At 44.6% G+C, this 23,009-nt stretch overlaps 1 protein-coding gene across 1 annotated transcript in view; it reads left to right on the top strand.

Moving 5' to 3' along the window:
• The first annotated feature begins 629 nt into the window (after positions 1–629).
• The window catches only part of FGF14 (fibroblast growth factor 14), a 607,621-nt gene continuing 585,241 nt past the window's right edge, over positions 630–23,009 (top strand). The window contains exon 1 of the mRNA XM_061132992.1: positions 630–1,310. Within this exon, the coding sequence (XP_060988975.1) occupies positions 1,103–1,310 (208 nt within the window). The 5' untranslated portion in view covers positions 630–1,102. The remainder of the gene's footprint in view (positions 1,311–23,009) is intronic.

Raw genomic sequence — 23,009 nt, 5'->3', positions numbered from 1 at the left:
GTATTTTTGAAGGTTTACTAATCATCATCAACTCTCCTTTTCAGAATTCACTTTGCAAGAGAAGGCTCTGTCAGCTGGCTTAGGAGGGCAAGCAGCAAGCCTCATCAGGCCGGGGAGAGGAGGGAGGGGGTCGAATGGTGGGGTTGGGGCTGAGCGCCGCCTGGGTGGGGGGTACTTCGAGAGGGGAACCGGCGGGGAGACTGCAGTCATACTGCCCTCCCCGGGCGGGTGCGAGCGTCTCACTGGTGACGGGTCTGAAAGCACGTGGCTACGTCATGGAAAGCCAGTCTTTTCAATGCAAACTTCAACTCCTCCTCCCTTTAATGCCTGTAACTCACATCCGAGGCTGGGCGAGGAATCCGGAGGGGAGATTTTCCCCATGCTCACCGTTGTTGGAAACTGGCGGAGCGCGAGCCAGGAGCCAGGGGGTCCGTGGCGCTGTCTACCTACGACCAGCCTGCCCAGGCACCTCGATTTACATCTTTTCTTCGTGTTGACTGAGAACTGCAGGTTCAATCCGATCCCACTGAGCACCGGCGATTGATTATTTAACAAAAAAAAACAAAAAAAAAAAAAAAAAAAAATCGACACAGAGAAGGGAGGCTGTGTCTTCGGCTGTCAGACTCGGAGGTGGTATCGGTGTGTGTGTGTGTGCTCGTGGTGGTTTTTTCTTTTTCTTTTCTTTTTTTTCCCCCCTTTTTTCTTTCTTTCTTTCCTTTTTCCTTTTTTCCCTCTTCTCTCCTAGGGACAACACAATGGCAGTCTTCTCTCAGTGAGACGAATCCTGCTTAGCCTCCTGCAGACTCACTCATCCTCATAGCGATCAAGTAAAAAGGCTATGATTTTCTCTTCGGGGATCTTTTGTGCATTCCTGTTCTCCTTGATTAACTCTGCTCTCAGTTGGGATTTCTTTGCTTTTTTGTTTGTCTTCACGCTGAAAAAGGATTTTTTGGCCAACCCTTTGGTAATAATCCAGTGGTGATCAAGGGGGATAAAATCGTTCACCCTGGCCGAAAAAAAACAATCACTGAGAAGTCTCAAAGAAATACACCACGTGAGGGGAAAAAACTGGGAGAAGATCCGGAATATCATCGTTTTTCCTATGGTAAAACCGGTGCCCCTCTTCAGGAGAACTGATTTCAAATTATTATTATGCAACCACAAGGATCTCTTCTTTCTCAGGGTGTCTAAGCTGCTGGATTGCTTTTCGCCCAAATCAATGTGGTTTCTTTGGAACATTTTCAGCAAAGGAACGCATATGCTGCAGTGTCTTTGTGGCAAGAGTCTTAAGAAAAACAAGAACCCAACTGGTAAGCAAAACATGCATCATGTTATGTTTTTCCTCCTAATAACCTGTCTGTTGCTCACTGAGCTAGATCTGCAGTTCTGCTATGCAGGAAGGCAGGGGAAACAGCAAAGGATCAGAACAGTGTAGTGTATAGAGCTATGCATGGATAAACAAGTAACAGCTGGATCCGCGTCTCTGAGCCCCCAAACCCTTGTCAGCATCCCTTGGCTGTGACACAATCCATCACTCGGAGGGAGGAGGAAACTTTTTTTTTTTTTTTTTTAATTAATGTGTCTGGTTGCCGATGTTTGGTGAAATATTGAAGGGTTTATGGCTTAAGGTTTGGCCCGAGGCAGCTGAGGCTTCGTTCGTTGCCAGGAAAAAGAAGCCGAGAGCTCCGCCGACTTGTGCTGCAGGTTTCAGGGAGACCTAGCTTGGCTCCGAGAACCTGCTTGAGACTTTCTGATTAGCTTGCACAATATCCGCCACCCCATCACCTTTACCAAAGTAGAAGGGGCTCCCCCTCCCTCGCGGCCCCCGCCTCCCGCCCCCGTCTAGCTCGCCGTGCCGGAGTTTTAACTCCTTCCCCCGTTTTCTGCCTCCGACACCTCCTGTCACTGGGGACACTTGAGCAGGGCTCCTGTCGGGAGGGAACCCCACACCGAGCCGACGAGCCCGGTCTCTCTCTTTAATAAAGCAGTGTCCTCGCCCCGCGTCTGGGTTCTCCGGGTGGGATGCGCCTGGCCCCGGGTCCCTGCTTCAGCCTCGCGGCGATCGTGCGCCCCCTTCCAAAAGGCTCCAACCGGGACACTTGCAGTACGTTACATAAGAAATGCAAATGCAGGTGATTCGGGGGAGTCGGGTCCCCGGGGCTCACTTCCTGGGATCTCAGTCTGAGGCGTCTGGGGGCGGCCGCGGAGCTGTGGGCGAGCCGCCCTGGGGAGGCCATGCCGGAGGACTGCGTGGTGGTGGCGGCGGCGCGCGGGCGCGGCGGGTCGGGGAGCGCGAGCGCTGGAGGCGGTGGGGCTAGGGGGGGCGGTGTGCGGTGTCCCCCGGTTCGGCCCAGGCCGGGGAGGGACCCGAGGGGAGGGGGGGGGCCGGTGTTTGTGTCTGGGGGCCGTTTTGGGGGGCGGGGGCGGGGCCCTGGCCGTCCTGCCGCGGTAGCCCGGGGCGCCTGGAGCTCCTGACGCCGGCACTGCGGTGTAGTAGATCATGGCTTCCCGCGGGCGCCCTGACACCGCGAGCTCCGCCGGGGGCGCGCCGGCACCCGGAGCCTCGCCGGCCGGGCGGCAAGTGGCGGCCGCCTCCCAGCCTCTGGAGCTGGCTGATGCAGCGTAGCTGGGCGGCGCGAGAAGACGGGGAGGAGGAGGGGGAGGAGGGAGAGGAGGGAGAAGAAGGGGAGGAGGCAGGGGAGGAGGCAGGGGAGGAGGCAGGGGAGGGGGAGGAGGAAGAGGAGGAGGTGGAGGAGGGAAGAGGAGGAGGGGGAGGAGGGAAGAGAAGGGAGCGGGGGGGGGGGGGGAGGGGGGCTGGGTGGGCGGGGATGGAGGGGTGGATGCGGAGCCTGAGTCCCCCTTGCAGCCCCCTGTGCTGCTGTCCAGAGGGCGGGGAGGACGCCAGGCGGTTGCCTTCTGCCGGGACCTTTGGGTGGCAGTTGAGGGAAGCTCTGGGCAGCGGGGTGCTGCAGTGGCCCCCTGCCTCCGACCTGGAGTTCTCAGCTCCCTGCTCTGTCTTGCTTGACCCGCTTTCTCTCCGTCCCTCTCCCCTCTTTCCCCACCACCCGCTCCATGCCCTTTCCTACAACCCTCCTCTCTCTTAACTCCTCAGCATTTAGCAACTCTGAGATGGTACCACCATCCTGAGCATCATCCAAGGAGAAAAGCGTGTGGTCACCTCACCAGCCGCATTTCCAGTTGGGCAGGTAGCTGTGGGTACCCCAACCAAGCCGGCATCAGGCCCAACACTTGCTGATGGCCTGGTCATACCCAGACATGCAACACTACCGTCTCCTAAGTTCATGCCAAGACCCTTGAGGCAAGGGTTACTCCCTCACACGGTCAGATCAGTGGTCTGTGAAGCCTTCTTGTGTCCTGTGAAAAGATTTATCTCCCTCTGAGAAAGGAATACTGTAAAAGCATTTCTTTGGACTTGGCCGTTTGTTTAGAGATCTCGAATCTGTCCCTCCATAGTGCTGAGAGTGGGCAGTAATTCAGCAGGGAACAGTAAGTTTCCTTACTGCCTTTTATAAATTTTATTTTTTCTTAGTAAACAGTTTTACTGGAAACACTAATTTTCACCCATACACGATTCAAGATCTTTTTATTACACCTCCCCCACCCCACCCACTTTCATCTCTCTGGAATAAAGTAGTTTTTTTTTTTTTTTTTTTGCTTCAAAGGCGTTTTAGAAGGTGTCAAACAAATGAGTTATTTTTAGAGTGATTTATTTTGCAGCTTATGAATGCTAAAGTACTTGAGTGTGAATTGATGGGTTAACTCAAACTGTGTCTAACAATGCCTAAACTACTTGAATAAGATAGTTTAAGTCTTAGAATGCCAGGGGTGAGAGTGCCAACCTGGGAGTTGGAGCATTTTGTAAATCGTTTTAAAAATGGGACTTTGATGTGTCACACTATTTGTCTCGCCTTCTAAAGTTTTGCCTTCGGAGATTGAATCAAACCTATGCCTAGCCATTCACTTTCAGGATTGTAGCTGGTAAATTCTCTTCTCATTCTGCTGTTAACACGAGGCCTAAAATCGTTCTGATCTCAAGATAGCAGTATAACCAAGAAGTTAATTGGGTAATTAAAATAAAACAAAGACTAAAATCTTCTTAACTGTTAAAACCAAGAAGAACAGATTGACTACTACCTATTATATTATCTTAGATCTCAAATGAGGACAATTAACTGGTTTCAAACCAAGAAACTTGGCAGAATACCTCCAAGTACCAGTACTAGGATCATGAATTTGCTGTAAAGACTTCTTATTAGAGGAATCTTTTTCTTCCCAATTTTTCCAAGTTATAAAATAATTTACTGCTTATTCCTAGCGCTTTATCAGCAAGTACAGACAGTTTGCCCTGGGGTTCCTGAGAGAAATGTCAGAGTACTGCTATATAACCAGGTTGGTGTGGAAATAAGCAAATAATAGAGTCATAAACTTAAGGGCGTTTTATTCACCTACCCAAAAGTCATTGATTACTGTTTAAATAATAAGTGATAATTAAATAGGGTTTTACTGGTAGTTGTTTTTTATATAAAACTTAAATGGAAAAGAGCATGAAGAATGCATTTGTACAATATATGCTTTTTAAATTGCAATAGCCTAGAAATCTTGGATAGAAAGTAAATTTACTGTCTTCATAAAGATGTCCAATATCTCACAATACATCTATTATCAGACACACAGTCACACACATGCAGGTGCGCATGCTTCTGCTTAAATGTCCTACTTTCTTCTATTTTCCTAGTAGAGGAATAGCTATATGTTTAGAATAGATGTTACCTGCTTCCACTTTCACTGCATGAGTCATGCAAAGGGACTATATTTTAGGCAGATCATTAAGTAGGGAATATTGAGTCCAAGGCACTTATTTTGCCTGGAGGAGGGCTTGATCTGTTTGTTTAAACTAGTACTGATAGTTTGGACTGACCCATGTGTATCCCAGGCTAGTTTGGGAAATAATCTAGGTCACTAAACTTTGACTGATGGCTGCTAAGGAAATAAATACAGTTGGAAAAAAGAAGTCCGCAATAAAGATAAATAGGAAGGTCATGTCATGGATGTCTATTCAGATACTGTCCAACAGACAAAGGAAGCCACAGATGCGCAAATATAGTAAGTCCCCTACATACGAATGAGTTCCAAGAATTTGTTCTTAAGTCCAATTTGTTCGTAAGTCTGACAAAGTTAGCCTAGGTACTCAAGAATCAACTATACAGTATTGTACTGTAATAGGTTTATAGTACTTTTCACAGAAATAATACATAAAAAACAAACACAAAGTACAGTACAACAGCTGGCATACAGGAGCTGGCACTGAGAGAACGAACAGGTAAGCAGAGTCACTGACAGGAGAAGAGAGAGGGGGTGGGAGATGGCAGAGCTGAAGGATTTTCAGCAATAGGCGAGAGCGTGCAGTGTGCGCATGTGTGCTCAGATGCTGAGTCGTTTCCAACTCTTTGCGACCCCACAGAGGAGACAGAGGGCAAGCTGCAGTTGCACTCACACTCGACAGGTTCTGGTTCCTTGCTGGATTCAATTCTGTCTACCCTCTTAGAAAAATGATCCAGTGATGTCTGGGTACAACCTGGGCTTGAAATAAAGATACTGTACTATTGTACTCTGCACAGTACTGTGTAGTAAAGTACACAGAACACAAACAATTGTAGAGGGTGCGTGCACATGACTGTCCACCAGACACATGAACAAACGTGATTGGACATGGGAATGCATCTTAGAAAGTTTGCTACATGAAGGGTCATATGCAGGGGACTTATGTATAGCTACTCCCACACACAAATTGCCATGACTTGATGGATTTTGGAAAACACAGATTTTAAGAAAAATTTGTAACCAGAGGTAATTTTATCAGGGACCAGTGCTAGCAGCAAGGAGGGTATGAAGCGGGTCCCCTAGATTTAGTTCTGCAAAGCGCATTTAGAAAACAGGAAAACTCGTGGCCTTGAGTTTCCTCTTCAAAACTCTCTCTCTGCCATGTAACTTTGAGATGAAACAAGCAGGGCTTGGTAGAAGTCATTGTCCCTTTCTATTTTCTCCCTTTTGAGGGTGTCTTCCAGCTTTGCTTTTGCCATTTAAGAAGCTGTTTTAGGTGCCAAAAACATCTGGTGTCCCACTGTTACTCATGTAAATATATGTTAGTCTTTTAAAGCTAATTGCTTTACATCTGGGGAGGTCATGCCTTTGAGAAGTGAGAAAATGAGAAGAGGGAGAAGAAAAATAGAGTAAGCATTTTCCACTCCTTCTCCTGCACCTGCCAACTCATCCTAGGTTCTCATAGAGCTGGGTGAGCCACTGATGGGCCATAACCTCTGCATTTCTAAACACAGAGCAGATGTAATATGGAGACATCAGATTCAGACTGCATGGCTGGAATACCAAACAGATGTCAGGTCCTTCTTCTCATATGCTTGCCTTCAGAGTGGGATTCCATGGATTGGGTTGCCCAAATATTTCATTTGGTTTTTTTTTTCCGTAGGATCTTATGGAAAAACAAACGAACTTTTTGGCTAACCCAATAATACTAGTTGACCTTGGACTCCATCCAGGAAGCTTTAGTTACTGAAGTAGCAAAATGAGTTTTTCAGGCAGTGGCACTTCATGAAGCAACGACTGAATGTTTGTTAGGCTTCCAAGTATTGACTTGTTGGGAGTGTCGTGTTTTTGTTTTCTGTTTGCTTTAATTTCTATCCAGGTTAACAAGTGTGAAACCAAATGCACGATCATCTGAACTTGGTTTTAACAATGGAGCTCACTTTAGCTGTACCCATATCCAGCCTGTTCTCATCACAGGCAACATCCATAACCAAGAACATTCGCTCAAACGATGCACTGCTTTCAGAAGGTGCGAAAGCTGATTCTATATTTCACATTTCCCACGCGGAACCACTCCTTTAAAAATGTTCAAACCCAGTCTTCCATATTTTAGCAACACAAACATTGAGGACTTTTGTGAAGCGTTTTTATAAATGTGGTAACAAGGACAATCACTGAAGTTTTTGCTCCTTTGTACATTCTGGCATCATAACTCACTCAATTGACTCATAAGCTTTCTATAAATATGTACATGTCTCAAAATGGAAGCATTTATTCAAAATAGTTTCTTATGCCTTATGGGGAAACAGTTGGGATGTTTAAACAGTATATTTGAAGCTCTTCTATTAAGTTTTAAATGAGACATTGCATTGTGTCTATATTCTTAAAACCTTTGAGCCCAACTTAGTACTACCTCCAGGAGGGACAGTGGGTCAAGGAAATACCTACTGACATGTCTAGCTGCCTAATGCTAGTCTGTGCGGTGTTTCTTGGGGTTTTAGATTGTGTACCATGTGCTAGATTTAGTTATAAGAGTTGAACCTGAGGACAGAAAGGCAGGGAATTGCCTCAAGGAGATTTCTCAGTTCCTTCGTATGCCTCTAGAGAGGCACTAACTTTTTTGCTATTCTGCTTTTGAAGACCAGGTGTGTCTTGATGTTTTCCCTGTATATTTCTGTAGTTGGTACAAACTCATTTTTTCTTTTTTTGCTTTGGCCAGAAGTAAAAGGAAGGATGATGAAGGGTAGAGAAGTTTAATGGAGGAATTCTTAGGGCCTTCCTAAACATGAAAGCAAAAAGGAGGTATACTGCAGACAAGTTTTACAGGAAACCCTGAAGTTTTTATCTAACCTACTAACACCATCTAAGAAAGTCACCTAACAATTGTCGAGCACTACTGCCTGTATCATTGTTCCCTGACAAAAACTCTGGTTGTGACAGATCACAGGTTTTCAATACATTTCAATTAACTGAATAGTGAAAAACAGGGTTCCTTGAGAAAGTGTGTGGGACTGTAATTTCAGTATCATACGATTTACTTGGTTAAGTTCACTCGATGCTTACTCCAACAGTGCCAGGCAAGAATTGGGCCTCTAAATGATAAAACAAGGAAGGAAAAAGCTGTTAGCTTTCTGACCCTTCATCCCAGGGCATCCTGAAACGTGGTTTGCAATATTCCCCGGGGCCCACATTTTTCTCATGCCCTTATGCTAAACCTCAAAACTTCAGACCTTCCTTAAACACATAAGCCCAAGAGTTAAGTCCTGAACATACACTGGAAGGACTGATGCTGAAGCTGAAACTCCAATACTTTGGCCACCTGATGCGAAGAACTGACTCACTGGAAAAGACCCTGGTGTTGGGAAAGATTGAGGGCAGGAGAAGGGGACAACAGAGGGTGAGATGGTTGGATGGCATCACCGACTCAATGGACATGAGTTTGAGTAGACTCTGGGAGCTGGTGATGGAGAGGGAGGCCTGGCGTGCTGCAGTCCCTAGGGTTGCAGAGTCTGACAGGAACTGAACGACTGAACTGAACTGACTGGCATACACCGGTTCTTGCCCGCTCAGCCTTTAAATAACAAGTTTTAGGGCACCCCTTGGTTCCCTCTGCAGAAGTCTGCTTCATTTTCTTTTCTGAGCTTTAATATGCTCCTTGAAAAGTAAGGCATTCGGCAAAACAGTTGAGTGAATTTGAATCCTCTTTTCATTTCCAAGCTTCTTCTGAAGACACGACTCTCCCATGCGGCACGTTTTTGTTCTTGAGGGGACAGCCCCTAAACTAGCAGCCTCGAGCTTCACTTGCTGGGAAAGGAGGCGCCCCTTCCTTTCTTCGCCGTTTTTTAAGCCGTCATCTGCAAACTCTTGTTTTCCCCACAACCACACTCAGCTACTCGGCTTCCGCCCTCCGGAACCACCATCAAAGGCACGACTGGGCCGAGCTCCCGCCTCCAGAGCAGCGAGTGGACCCCAACAGTTCTCTGCCACGGCCAACCCGGCCACCTCAGCGGTTCGGATCTGCCTCCAGGAGACGAGCCCCTCGGGTATCTGGCCGGACCGGGGCTCGGAGTCGGCCTCATGGAACTCTTGAGAGAGTTGGGGGGCAGGCAGGCGACCCCGCGGCCAGAGCCCTGGCAGCCGGCCACAGCGCGCACGCTTCCTCAGAGCGCCGGGGGCTCGGCTACGCAATGCGGCGGGAGCGGCCCGTCCGAGCCGCCGTACCGCGAGACGTTTCCGTTGCCACAGAGATGACCTCCGACCTGGGGCGTCTCTGGGGGGAGGAGGGCTTGGCGGCCGGCTCAGTCGTTGCTATGGAAACCACGTGGCAGGGAGCGGCGGTGCCGGCGGTACTGGACTCGCGGGGCAGACCGGCCGCCTGACGCCGGCACCCCGGGGCCGGCTACCACGCGCGCGTCCCCGTGCGCCCCCGGAGCCGGAGGACGGCGGAGGAATGTGGTCCGGGCGCACAGGTGGCCGCCTTCACCCGAGGCGCCCGGGCGTTCAGAGGAAAACGGGCTGGGCGGCAGGAAGGAGCTAACTTGCTGGCTGAGGCGCCCAAGTTCAGGACTGGGAGAGGAGGAGCCCAGCCCCCACTCGTCACGGGCAGACCCGCTGGCTCCCTTAGTTCTCCCGTCCTCAGTTTCCTCACCTGCAGGGTGTGCTGTTGTTGAGTCGTTCAGTCGGGTCGACTCTTGAGACCCATGGACTGCAGCACATCAGGCTTCCTGTCCTTCCTTCACCATCTCCCAGACTTTGCTGAAACTCTTGTCCATTGAGTCAGTGATGCCATCCGTCTCATCCTCTGTCCCGCCCCAACCTCCTCCTGCCTCTAGTCTTGCCCAGCGTCAGGGTCTTTTCCAGTGAGTTGGCTGTTCGCATCAGGTGGCCAAAGGATTGCCGCTTCAGGGTCAGTGCTTTCAATGAATATCCAATGAATATTGCCCCTGCAATTTATGGGCACTGATTAAAATAGTCTCAGGTCAGTTGCAGCTCTCACATGCCAAGCCTCTTATCATTTTCCCACCAAATCCGGATTCTGAATGAACTTTCCCCTCTTCTGTCTCTCCTGGTGTATGTTGAGTATATTTTAGTTCAGTTCAGTTCAGTCGCTCAGTCGTGTCCGACTCTTTGTGACCCCATGAATTGCAGCACGCCATATATTTTAAGTTGTAGTTTAAATTTGAGATCAGAGATGGAAGGCCACCTTCGGGCACATGATTGACCTTTTAGAGGTGTGGCGGCTCCCTCATGGTGCAGAAGTGACTGTTGGAAGAGGCGGTTTTGAGTTGCAGAGATAGCCCGTCTCCCAGCTTTGATCTTTGGAAGAAGAAACGCTTTCTACTTCCCTGGTGACACCACCAAGAGCTCTATATACATCTTACAGAGCTGTGTGGTTGGTGCTGAAACAGATGGCATTCCTTTATATCTATTGTATTCCCCAGATGTCTTTTCCTTCAGTCTCTAAACATTTTTTGGAGAGGACTCGGACCACGTTGTCTTGTTTTTCCTTGTTATTTTGAACTATTGGGAAAAATCGCAAGCATTTTCAAATCTTAAAACACACACACACACACACAACTTCACTGTAAATTTAAAAGTTGAAAAAGACTTTTGAGGGTATGATAAGGCAGGCTCCCTGCTTTATAAAAGAACGGCTAGACCCAAATTATGTTTCTGGGAGATAGAGTAGGTTAAGGTTCCCTGCTCAGATGGCTTTACACTTTTTAAAGACATCTGTTGGCCTAGTTTCCAGTCTTTTAACCTTTTTTCTCCCATCTTATGATAATATCCTCCTTGAAGTTTGCTTTTCAAAGAATTGGTCATCAGTTCCTCAAGAAAACTGGGTAGACTATTTACATCTCAAGACAGGGAAAGAATGTAAGATCCTTCAAGAAGGACTTTTTGTTTCCTAAATCCAGGATTTTGTAATACCTACCAGTGTAGGGGAGATTTGGGGATAGATGAAATGGATAGGTGGACTTTGAATTGCTTCATGGGCTGCATTTCTGTTCTTTTAAGAACTCAGTTTCTGAAACAAGGAATAGTTTTGAATTCCTCAAAGAATTGTGTTGCAACTTTTATGACATCAAAGAGCTGATCACTCATCAGACTACATTATCTTCTGTTTGCTGCTTTAGAGTGGGGAGAAGCACTTCAACTAACATGGAAATAAAAAGATTTCTGTGTACTAAGAGCTGTCTGTTTCAGAAGGTCTTTCTTTCCTTCTGGGTTCATAGTTTCACTTAGGTTAGGGGTAGTGGTAATAGTAGCAGTAGTTGTGTGTGTGTGTGTGTGTACACGCCCATGCTCAGTTATGTTTGACTCTTTGTGACTCCATGGACTGTAACCCACGTGCCAGGCTCCTCTGTCCATGGAATTTTCCAGGCACGAATACTGGAGAGAGTTGCCATTTCCTCCTCCAAGTGATCTTCTGGACCCAGGGATCAAATCTACGTCTCCTGAGTCTCCTGTATTGGCAGGTGGATTCTTTACCACTGAGCCACCTGGGAAGCCTAACTTGGGGGAGGAGTCCTTAAAAAAGTTCTTATTAGGATCTGAATGTCAGATTTCAGTCTGGCCCACTTCTCACTGTAGAGCTATTTTAAATTAAAAAAAGATTTTTTCTAATATCTTGTCAGGTTTCAGTTGAGACAAATAGTAAATATTCTGGCAGTAATGAAAAACTTGTTGGATTCTAAGAAGTGTCCCCAAAGAATGTGCAAAAGGTCCCACCCTCCCAAGATCCACAGGCACAACCAAAGACAGTCAGAGAAAGGCTCAGCCAAACAGGACACTAACTGCACATGGAGTGCAACCTACATTTCTGTCCGGCCATGCTTTGAGGACCCTCAGTCTGATGGTTCCCAGGTCAAGTTCTCAGGACCCGAAATGAGACAAGTCAGTAGCTGTTGCTGGAAGAGAAAGGATCAATAACCAGTGGGTCTTGGAAAGGAAGAAACGATGAGATTTTCTCTTCCTTTCTCAACTGGGCACTGAGATCCAGGAGAACTGAGTCAGGTAAGAATTCTTCGGCAGTCTTACCAGTTTTGTCAGGTTCCAGAGCAAGTGGGGTTTAAAGCAGAGTGTAAGTCTGGTATCTACGAATTTGTCGAGGTTGTTCATTAATTTAAACTTGAATTTCCCACAGGCTGCTCAAGGGAATAACTAGTAGTGGTTTACTGATTTCCTGGAGAATCCCTTGAAGGCCTGTTTGCTCTGAGAGGGGTCCATTTGGGGGCAGTCCTTCAAGGGTATGTGTGAGGGCATCTGTAAGGTCACTAATTTGTTTTGTTTATGGTTTTGTCATTTCTTCAGAGTGGAGAGGCAATTCAGATAGAAGATGGGTAGACTGAGGACTGAGGTGGAGGATAGAGGGGAGTAGAGAGTCTTGCAGTCTTCTGTTTTGGCTACCTCTTGTGTCCTTAATTTTTCATAAACCATTTGCAGTGAATCTTTCAATTAAGCTATTTTGGACTCTTGTTAATTTTGGAAATAGTGTGGAAAAATCTTTGCGTGGAGCTGGGTTGAAGGTAAGAACTGCCAGAGAGGAAGTGGTGAAGTGAAAAATAAGGCAGATACAGGGTCTGGAGGGGAAGTGGAGTCCACCTATCTCAGCCGCCAGTTTGAATTTGGGAAGGGAAAAGAGGGAGACATCTAGGATGTTCTGACCACAGATTGGAACGATTTGGACGATTCTTTTTGATTCTGAGCTAGTGACCATTTACCAATAAACACCCCTGTCTCCTTGAAACACAGAGCAAAACTTGCCTCTCTCCAGACGGTTTACATTCAAGGGGCTGTGGTAACTTTTAATAGCATGTAGGAAACTTTGACAAGTTTCTTCTTCTAGATCATAGTTTAAATAGGCAGTTCTTGGGAGAGTTGCTCTGGGTTAAAGAGTTCATTTTCTTGACTCCAAAGTCCATAGGGATGAAAAAAAAGCCTTACAATAAAGATAAATCAAAGGGTTTTTTTGTTTTTGTTTTTTCAAAGATGATATACAGTTCTTTGTTGATAGTAGATGCTTTTGTGCACAATACTTTGTTGCATTTGGGGAGTCAAATAATACAGTTAAAAGCCAATTTCTCAGATTATTCAGGTCTGGCAAGAAAAAGGAAGTGTGAACTTTATTGAATATACATATGTAGGTTTGTGCACCTGCTTCTTGGATAGAAATGAATGCAGTTGTAATTAAAATGTCTGGGTTTTTTTGCCCCATAACATTTTGTTGTCTGCACAATTAGAGTGGATCACTGAAGTGTGTGGTAGCCTCTGCTGAAATGCTGCCTCTTTCTTAGATAAAGTGTAGTTTGAGAGGGATTGTAAACTCTGATCTTCCCACTTCCTGTGTGGAGCATGCGGCGGACTTTAAAAAAGAAGAAATGTGAGTGGATTCTTTACCCGCTGGGCCATCAGGGGAGCCCGGAAAATTAGAAGGCTCCAAGGCTAAAACAATTGTAGGGTTTTGTTTTTTTATTAAATAGCCACTTATTTGAAAGTCTGAAACTTGTCTTCCTTGGTTGGGTCTCTGTTGTAATCCAGGTGTTACCGTTTGAAAACAAAGAAAGGGCTTTGTTTGCCTGGAGGTCTGAGTCAGCTTCTAAATTAAATACTCAGTAGTCACCAACATTCTGCCTCAACATTTTCCTGGGGGAGGGGGCGGCTTGAAAACAGTGACCCAGTCTGCGTTTTCCTCCTTTATTATCCAATGACTTGTTTCCTAGGAATTCACTTTTTTCATCATCTTAATTATTTTTTCTTTTACATTTAAACTTTCCACCCAAATGCCAGTTAAGTGATGCAAAATTCCTCATACATCAGACATATAATAATAAATATAAAATATTGGAAATACTTCTTAGTAGAATGGCTTCTAAATGTTAGAAATAGCTTCATGATATAGCAACACATTAAAAAATAAATTTTAAAACAGAAATTTGAGGGCTCATGATTGTTTACTTATTTTACCATTCCTAATTATATTTCTTTAAAATGTTTATGTCTTTTTTATATTTGTTGATGTTGTTTATCATTTTTTAGTTGGAATTATATTTCCTTTAAAAACCTTGGGAATAATCTTAAACAACACTGTGCGGAGGTGTTTCTGGCCCACCCATGGCACACGGCCCTTTCCCTGGGAACAGGAACCAGTGGCAAATATGCTAAAGATGCTAAAGGTGCTCTCCTTTGCAGAGCCATGGAGCCCAGGCCGCTCTGTCCTGGTCACTTCAGTAAACTGCTTTTCCATCACCAAGGATCTCTCCCAACCTCCCAGTATCTGTACTCTCTTTCCCGAGATTTTGTCCTCTCACATTTTTCCTTTAGTTGTGTCTTTCAAATGTGTTGGTCATCAATTTAACTCTTCAGGCAAGGTTGGGATTAGTATATTATACAACTGGCTTTTCAACTTTTACGTATATTACCGTAAGGGCGAAAAGGGCAAAAAATGCCAACAGTACAGTTGTCAGACAGTAAATGAGACACATCAGTCTGAACTTGAGATATTTATCTAAAGTAGCACTATAATGTTTTTCTTTCTGTGCTTCAAATAACATGTTAGAAAAAACTGTGATGTGTATCTGTGGCTTTAATAGATCATAAACAATTTGGGGGTATTATTATAATCTATATAATTATTCCACCTAATATTCCCACTAATGAATGCCTATACTTAACTAGATTTTTAAAAAACATATTGCTCTTCTACTTTAACAGATATACCCTGAATTACTCTGAATCATGTATTAATATTTGTGCTCCCTGTAATAATAATCTTTATAGGGTACGTTCTCTGTACTATTTTATTTATATTACCTAATTTAGTCCTCAGAACCATAGGTAGGAACTTTTCTTACATTTATCTGATAAAGGATGATGATCAGGCATGAAGAGTTTAAGGAATTTGCCTGATGCTACTCAGCTAGCAGTTGAAATGCAAGCAGTCTTTCTCCAGAGGCGTCGTCTTAAATCCCTGTATTGCAGCTCCTGATTAACGGTGGGTTCAAAGGGTATATGTGAGAGTGGCTGGTATTGTCTCCATGTCTCTGTGAATCATTCTATCCTGAAACTAAAGGGGCATGCAACATATTCAGTGTTTGGATATTTAGAATTTGTAGTGCTTTTTTTTTATTGAGCATAATTTACATACATTAAAATGCACAGCCTTCACAGTAGAGTTTGATGTCTTTGACTATTGCATGTATTTTTGTGCCAGCCACCCCACTGAAGATCTAGAGCATTCTCATCACCCCAGAAACCTTATTCTCAGTTCGATTCAGTTCCCACCCTTCCTCCTGTGAGAGGCAGCCCCGATCTACTCTCTCTGACTTTACCTTAGCCTAGAGCCTCAGATGGTTTCCCTCGGTTGCTCAGCGGGTAAGGAACCTGCCTGCCGATGCAGGAGATACAAGAGATATGAGATATGAGTTTGATCCCTGGGTCGGGAAGATCCCCTGGAGAAGGAAATGGCAATCCACTCCAGTATTCTTGCCTGGAAAATTTTATGGACAGAGGAGCCTGGAGGGCTACAGTCCATGGGGTCGCAAAGACTGAGTGGGCATGCGCACGTGCGCGCGCGCACACACACACACACACACACACACACACACACACAGGCACAGATGATCAAATCCTGGAATCCTTGTGCCCTTGAGCATATGCTTTTCACTTGCTGATTTTGAGATTTGCCTGTACCATCGCATTTGAGATGTGTAGAGCTCCATGTGATAACTTCTGTTTTCTTTTGTAAACTAAAAACTCCTAACTGAACACACTCACTTTCACTTAACATCCAGAAGTTTTCCGAAACTGCAAAGGGTTCTCGAGCTGACCCCATGTGCAGGCTAACAAGCCGGTCCTCCCCTGTTACAGGGATGCTGGTTGAGGACGGAGGCTCCTGGGTCAGAGATGAAGGACTGGATTACTCAGGACACGGGCTTCCCAGGTGGCTCAGTGGCAAAGAATCTGCCTGCCAATGCAGGAGATGTGGATTTCATCCTTGAGTCAGGAAGATCCCCTGGAGAAGGAAATGGCAACCCACTCCAGTATTCTTGCCTGGAAAATCCCATGGACAGAGGAGCCTGGCGGGCTGCAGTCCACGGGGTCACACAGAGTCTGACATGACTTAGCAACTAAACCACAGCAACAACTAAGGGTCAACAGGCTTCAGGTTCTCGTTTCTCTGGTCCTCATATCTGCCAGGGGGCAGTGCTGAGTGGCCAGGGTGGGCACCTGCATGCAGTGGGTTGGTGTCAGAGCTGAGGACCTTCGAGTTTAGGAAATCTGCCTTCTTTTAAGGAACTTCTTGCAAAAATGCCCAGTCTTTGCCCATCAGGGAACCATGGTCTTTATTATCCTGGGTGGAAAACAAGTCCGCCCTCTAACCTGGAAGCTGAGCACCAAAGAATCAATGCTTTTGAACTGTGGTGCTGGAGAAATCTCTTGAGAGTCCCTTGGACTGCACATAGATCAAGCCAGTCAATCCTAGAGTAAATCAACTGTGAATGTTCATTGGAAGGACTGAAGCTGAAGCTGGTGCTCCAACACTTTGACAACCTGATGTGAAGAGCCAACTCATTGGAAAAGACCCTGATGACGGGAAAGATTGAGGACAGAAGGGGAGGAGGTGACAAAGAGGATGAGAAGGTTGGATGGCATCACTGAATCAATGGACATGAGTTTGAGCAAACTCTGGGAGATAGTGAAGGACATGGAAGCCTGGCGTGCTGAGGTCCAAGGGATCGCAAAGAGTTGGACACAACTGCGTGACTGAACAGCAACAACCTGGAAGCCCTGTCTTTAGATTCCAAGGTTGCTCTGCAAAGCAAATATCCTCCTGAAGATAATCTAAGTCAAAAGCTCTTTTGGAGACAGGGCAGAAATCCCCTGAGTACGTTGTCCTTTAAATCTGTTTCTACACAGCAACCTTTTCTTTCCTCTCTGGTGTCTTTAGGGCTGCCAATCTTGTCATTCCGAAGATGCACTAAATGTAGAGAAACATCTTATTTGGAAATTATCTAAAAGATGATCCCGAGGTTTTGAGAAGATGGACAGTATACAATCTATCTGGATAAACCTATCAGCATTTATTTATTTATTTTTTTAAAGCAACATTTATTGCTGTAAAAAGGAAGTTATGCCGTTATTTATTTTGGATCCAAGAGACCTTTAGTTGCCTGGGAGCAGAATTTTTTAGTAGCTTATTGAGCTATAATTTATATGCAAAAGACCTTGAATGTTTAATGTGTACGATTTGATGAGTTTGGACATATGAATACACTGTAGTGTTCTCACCACAGAGGTGAGATGTTTATTACCCATCCATCACCTCCAAAATTTTCCTTGAGTCCCCCTCTCCCTATCGGCATCTATTCAATAACTGTATGGGGTAAGTTGCATGTTAGTTGCTGGGAGAGGTTGAAAACATTCTGTAAGGATTTGGTCTTTGGCCCCAAAGTACTGAAGCTCAACATCCAGAGAACACTGGTAATGAGATATGAAAGGCCCGCGGGAAGGCTGTAGGAGGCCCACAGAAGGATGAGCTGGGAAGAAAGGGAAATCTCGTTGAGAAGTGTGACCTGAGCTGACTTTTAAATGCGTGTGTCTTTTGGCAGGAGAGATGAGTATATTCTTGGCAAGGCGAGTACAATGTGAGTGCAAGTCAGAGGCTGAGCAAAAGGTTCATGTTTGGGGACTTTGGGTGATGGACAGGGAGGCCTGGCATGCTGCGATTCATGGGGTCGCAAAGAGTCGGACATGAGTGAGCAACTGAACTGAACTGAACTGAACTGAAGGGATTCTTTTTACTTTGGAGGAGGAGAGGAATCATAATTCGGAGTCCAGAAGCCTGGCAGAGGAGCTAAACTGGATGTGGTAACAGTGAATTAGAGAATGTTTCTGGGATGGGAAGACTGAACAACTTGGTTTGTCGCCCTTAAGGTCCGTGGGGCAGCAGTGAACTTCCCAGCAAGATGACGCTTCCGGTGAAACATCACCAGACTGAAAATGTCACAGGCTATTGAGCTACAGGGAACTTTTCAGCAACGTGAACCACAATTTCTTGTACAGGAATCCTGATACACTGCTCTGGCTCTAGTAGCGGATGTGTGTTTGAGTAACCCCTGATGACTGTTGCTTAGTGGAGAGATGCGTTAAGGAAACAGTTTACTAAAAGCACAAGTCTTGGAAATGTATTTTGTTTTTCTTCTCCTTTGTGTTATAAAATTTGAATTGTGTTTGGGGAGGGGGTCAATATCTATTTCTTGGTTATCTTAATGCTTCAGAGTGTGATAAAATATATAAAATGATATTTTAAGGGTGATGACTTGTTAAAACAAGAGCACGAATTTAGTTATTAATGACCATTTAAACTTTACAGACACATACCTCGTAATGCCTTATAAAAAGCAATTTCAATTTCTTTGATTTAGAGCTAGGATCCTTCTTAGAGATCCTAGGTTGTGAGTTTATAAAATGGATGTTTACAGGGCCACAGCATAGTTCACACAAGAAGGGGAAGGGGTTCATTTTAAAACGGTGGTGATGACAGTTGTAGGCACACTGCGGTGGGAGCAAATTGGCAGCGAAAGCCTGAATCCTCTCGTTTCAGTGGGAAGTGAGTGAGGAAATGATTTAACTTTTTTTTGGTGCCAATTAGGGCAAAGGCAATAGACAGCTGTACAACGCAAAAGGCCTGACTAGTGCAGAGTTAAGGAAAGGCTCTGAATGTTGTTGCATTAACACAGTCTTGAATAAAAAAGGAAACTGCCGTATAAAGATGCCACAGCCCCGGTTGTGTCCTAAGGACTGGCACAGTCATACACGCACTTTCTCACGCAGGGTCTTTGGTGCCCATCGCCATGTCTGTGAGAGCCTGGGGGAAGGAAATGAGAGTCATCAGCTCTTGTTGTGAGTCAGTCTCGCTCTCTTACTTTTATCACCCAGAGCAGAAGCAGTCACCTCTGTGAATCTTTGCCTGACTATGCTTTTCCTTTCACTGTTACAGGTGTTTTTTTTTTTTTTAATTTTATTGAGCATCTGCTAGGGGCCAGGGTCTGTGTTCGCTGCTGAGGACACGGGTAAGCAAATGCCTGTCTCCTGGAGCTGACAAGTCTGTGTGTGTGTTAGTCGCTCAGGTGTGTCTGCGTCTTTGTGACCCCATGGACTGTAGCCCTCCAGGCTCCTCCGTCCATGGAACTCTCCAGGCAAGGATGCTGGAGTGGATTGCCATTCCCTCCTCCAGGGGATCTTCCTGGCCCAGGGATCAAACCCAGGTCTCCCGCACTGCAGGTGCATTCTTTACCATCTGAGCCACCAGGGAAGCCCCACTGTTACAGTTTTAACAGAAGATGGAACTTTGACCGTTTCTTTCTTGTATTCTATACAATTAGTAATTGGTAGAAATACTTTTAAATAGTATTGTATGTTTTATGAGGAGCTCTTCTTTCTCTCTTCATTTTAGAATTACTGAGAAAATTAAGGAAAATGATAGATGTCGGTACTGGTAACAAGTATGGCAGTACTGGTGCAGAGTACTTAAAAAATTGCCTAAAAGTAATTTCAGGTAATATACATTATATTTATTTCCTAAATGTCATATTATTACATCTTGGCAAAATACCCATATTTTAAGCTGCTGAATAGTGAAATACTCTTTCAGCTAAATTTTGGTTTGGATTTTTCCAACTTGAGGGACAAACGTTAAGCATGTTAAATGTATTTATGGACTTGGAAGTATGTTAGACATTTAGCTTATCACTAAATCCTGGGTGCTTGTGCACTCACTTAATCTATATATGAACAGAATCTTTTATTTAAGATAGCCACTGGGCAAGGGTTTGTGTTAACAGCAATTTGAAGGCAGAAATTAGTAGCTTGGAAGTGAGATCAATGCAAAAATAATGAATAGGTTACTTATTTTGGGTTTTTAAACTTGTGATTTTGAAATTAAAAAACCAGAATATTTTATACCCACACCAGTCCATTCCATGGCTTTCAAATAGTTTTTGTTGAGATAATTTTTACTTAAAATTAGATGCCAATTGAAATTAGATTGTCAAAGCAGTCTTGAGAAGAACAACAAAGCTGGAGGCAACATGCTCCCTGATTTCAAGCTATGTTACAAAGTTGTAGCAATTAAAACAGTATGGTATTGGCATAAATGCATACATATAGGTCAACGGAACAGAATATAGAGCCCAGAAATGAACCCATGCCATATGGTCAATTAATTTATGACAAAGGAGCCAAGAATATACAATGGGGAAAGGACAGTCTCTTCAATAAATGGGAAAATTGGACAGACACATGCAAAAGAATGAAGCTGGACCACTGTATTATACCATACACCAAAAATTAACTACAGATGGATTAAAGACTGGAATGTGAGACCTGAAACCTTTAAGCTCTTAGAATAAAACAGAGACAGTAAGCTTCCTGACATAGGTCTCAGTAATGATTTTTTGAATCTGACACCAAAAGCAAAAACAATAAAAACAAAAATAAACAAGTGTGAACACATCAAACTAAAAAGCTTCTTCTCAGCAATGTCTACTGAATGGAAGAAAATATTTGCAAATCATATATTCAATAAGGGCTAATACCCAAAGTATATAAAGAACTCGTGCAACTCAATAACAGGAAACAGATGGTCTGATTAAAAAATGAGCAGAGGATGTGAACAGACTTTTTCCCAAAGAAGACGTACAGATGGACAATAGGTATGTGAGAAGATACTCAAAGTTATTAATTGTCAGAGAAATGTAAATCAATTGCAATAAGGTTATCACCTCACACCTTTTATGATGTCTGTTATCAAAAAGATAAGAAATAACAAGCAGTAGGGACAATGTGGAGAAAAGGGGAACCTTGAGCACTATTGGTGGGAATGTAAATTGGTGCAGCCACTATGGAAAACAACGGAGGTTCCTCAAAAAATCTAACATAGAACTACCATCTGATCCAGCACTTCCATTTCTGGGTATCTATCTGAAGAAAATGCTAACTAGAGAAGACATTGCACCCTCATACTTATTGCAGCACTATTTGTAATAGCCAAGATATGAAGCAGCCTAAATATCCGTCAATAGATGGACAGATAAGGAAGATGTGATATGTACCTATGTACATAAGGAGTGGGAGAAATGAATTAATTGTTTCTTCTTTATTACTTAATAAAGTGAAAAGAATTCTCTTTTGCACTACCAGGTTCTCAAGCTACTGTAGTCAAAGAATCCATAGACCTTCAACTGGAGACCCCAGCTGTCTCCATTTCACACCTGGTTTCTTCCCTTTCTTCTTTGTTCATGCCAACATCCACCTGCCATTCCATTCCCCTGAAACGTCACTCATTTTCCAGGTACTTGAACCGAAAGACATCCTACACACATAGGGTCCATGTGTGCACGTTATCACCATCACCGCCAAAATAAGGAAATGATAGTAAATTAGAATGAGGAAATCTACCACCAATACAGCCTTATTTTAAAGGTCCTGGCTCAACCCCACTGCAGGCTCATGGGCCGTGATGAGTGCTAACAAACGATACGGTTCAACGTGTCTGCGATGGCGTCTACTTTTGAGCATCTACTTCTGAACAGTGCTCCACCTACCTGACCACAGCAACCGGTGTTAAGTTTAACCGGCACCATGCTTGTTAGAGTTCAGCTCAGACATGAAGAAACGTATACAAGGCAAAGTCCTTCAGGGTGAAAGCTTCGTGGACCAAGAAATAACCCTGGGTACACATACAGATCCTATTGCTGTCTCTCCGGTCACACCAGGGGCCTAGAAACTGTCCAAGGAAGGGAGTCTCTTTCCCTCTGTTAAGCACTGAGCCCCATGGGATCTACCAGGGGAACCTTTCTGCTGCGCTGGTTCCTCTAATCAAGTGATGTAAAAGTTGGAAACTAGTCTCAAATGCCTTTTGATGCGAGAGAGAGAGAGAGAGAGAAAGAGAGAGAGAAGTAAAATTAGATGCTGAGATGTGCAGCTTAGGATGGATATCCTCAACAGGACATTTTAAGGTGTGTCTACTTCCTGTATCAGGCTTATTAGTCAGGCAGGCACCTTGGCAATGTAATTATGGATTGGTACACTCTAGTTACGGGTCAGTGCAGGAGATGTGGGTTCGATCCCTGGTTCGGGAAGATCCCCTGGAGAAGGAAAGGGCAACCCACTCCAGTATCCTTGTCTGGAAAATCCCACGGACAGAGGAGCCTGTCAGGAGCCTACAGTCCACAGGGCTGCAAGAGTCAGACAGGACTCAGTGACTGAACGACCACCACCGCAGTCTAACTAGCACTTTAAACTTCTATCAAATAAGTAGGTCACATAGGTAACTTAGAAGTTCATTTTGTTACCTCCAAATATCTGGTATCTTAGTCTTTCTATAGGGATCACAGGGGATTGGAAGGTCGGATAAAGATGGAAGAGTTACTGGGGTCTGTCCTGGAGCTAAAGAAGCAATATTGACAGAGGTGTAAACTCTATCATAAATTCATGCGTCCTCCTTCCCCTTTGCTCTCCCATTTCTTTTTCCCTTTGCCACTGCCAATTATGTCATGAGATTCTGCTTGTTGGACCAAATGAGGGATGGATTCGGACTGGAGTATTCCAAGTAGAATGGAGAGTCCATAGCTGTCCTTAGATAGCATTTCTAAGGGTACATGAACATGGGTACCTGTTCAAATTGAAAAATGCAGTGAAAGTAGCAGTAATTGTAAAATTACAGTTTATTACTGGTTTATTGCCCCACAAAACCAACTGGCGATGCCCTTGGGGTCTTTGTGCATTTTTTTTTTTGTACTTTTAGATTTGTTTACTTGGCTCTCATGGGTTCTATCTCTGGGTTGGGAAGATCCCCTGGAGAAGGAAATGGCAACCCACTCCAGTATCCTTGCCTGGAAAATCTCATGGACAGAGAAGCCTGGTGGGCTGCAGTCCATGGGGTTGCAAAGAGTTGGGCACGACTGAGCGACTAACACTTAACTTAATTCATAAGTATATGGAAAGAGCAATTTTTATATATTTATCTCTGATTAAAATATTGCTCTGACTCTTCCTATCTATGTTTATCTATGTTTGAAGCACAGTCATTTCAGTAATATACGGGACAATAATAAAACTGAATTTATATTTACTTTGTCTACTTAGCTTTAACGTTAATGCCA

This window comes from Dama dama, chromosome 30 (assembly GCF_033118175.1).
Source record: "Dama dama isolate Ldn47 chromosome 30, ASM3311817v1, whole genome shotgun sequence".
NCBI lineage: Eukaryota > Metazoa > Chordata > Mammalia > Artiodactyla > Cervidae > Dama > Dama dama.
Note: the sequence above shows the minus strand (reverse complement) of the source record. Positions and strands in the feature narration are given on the sequence as shown.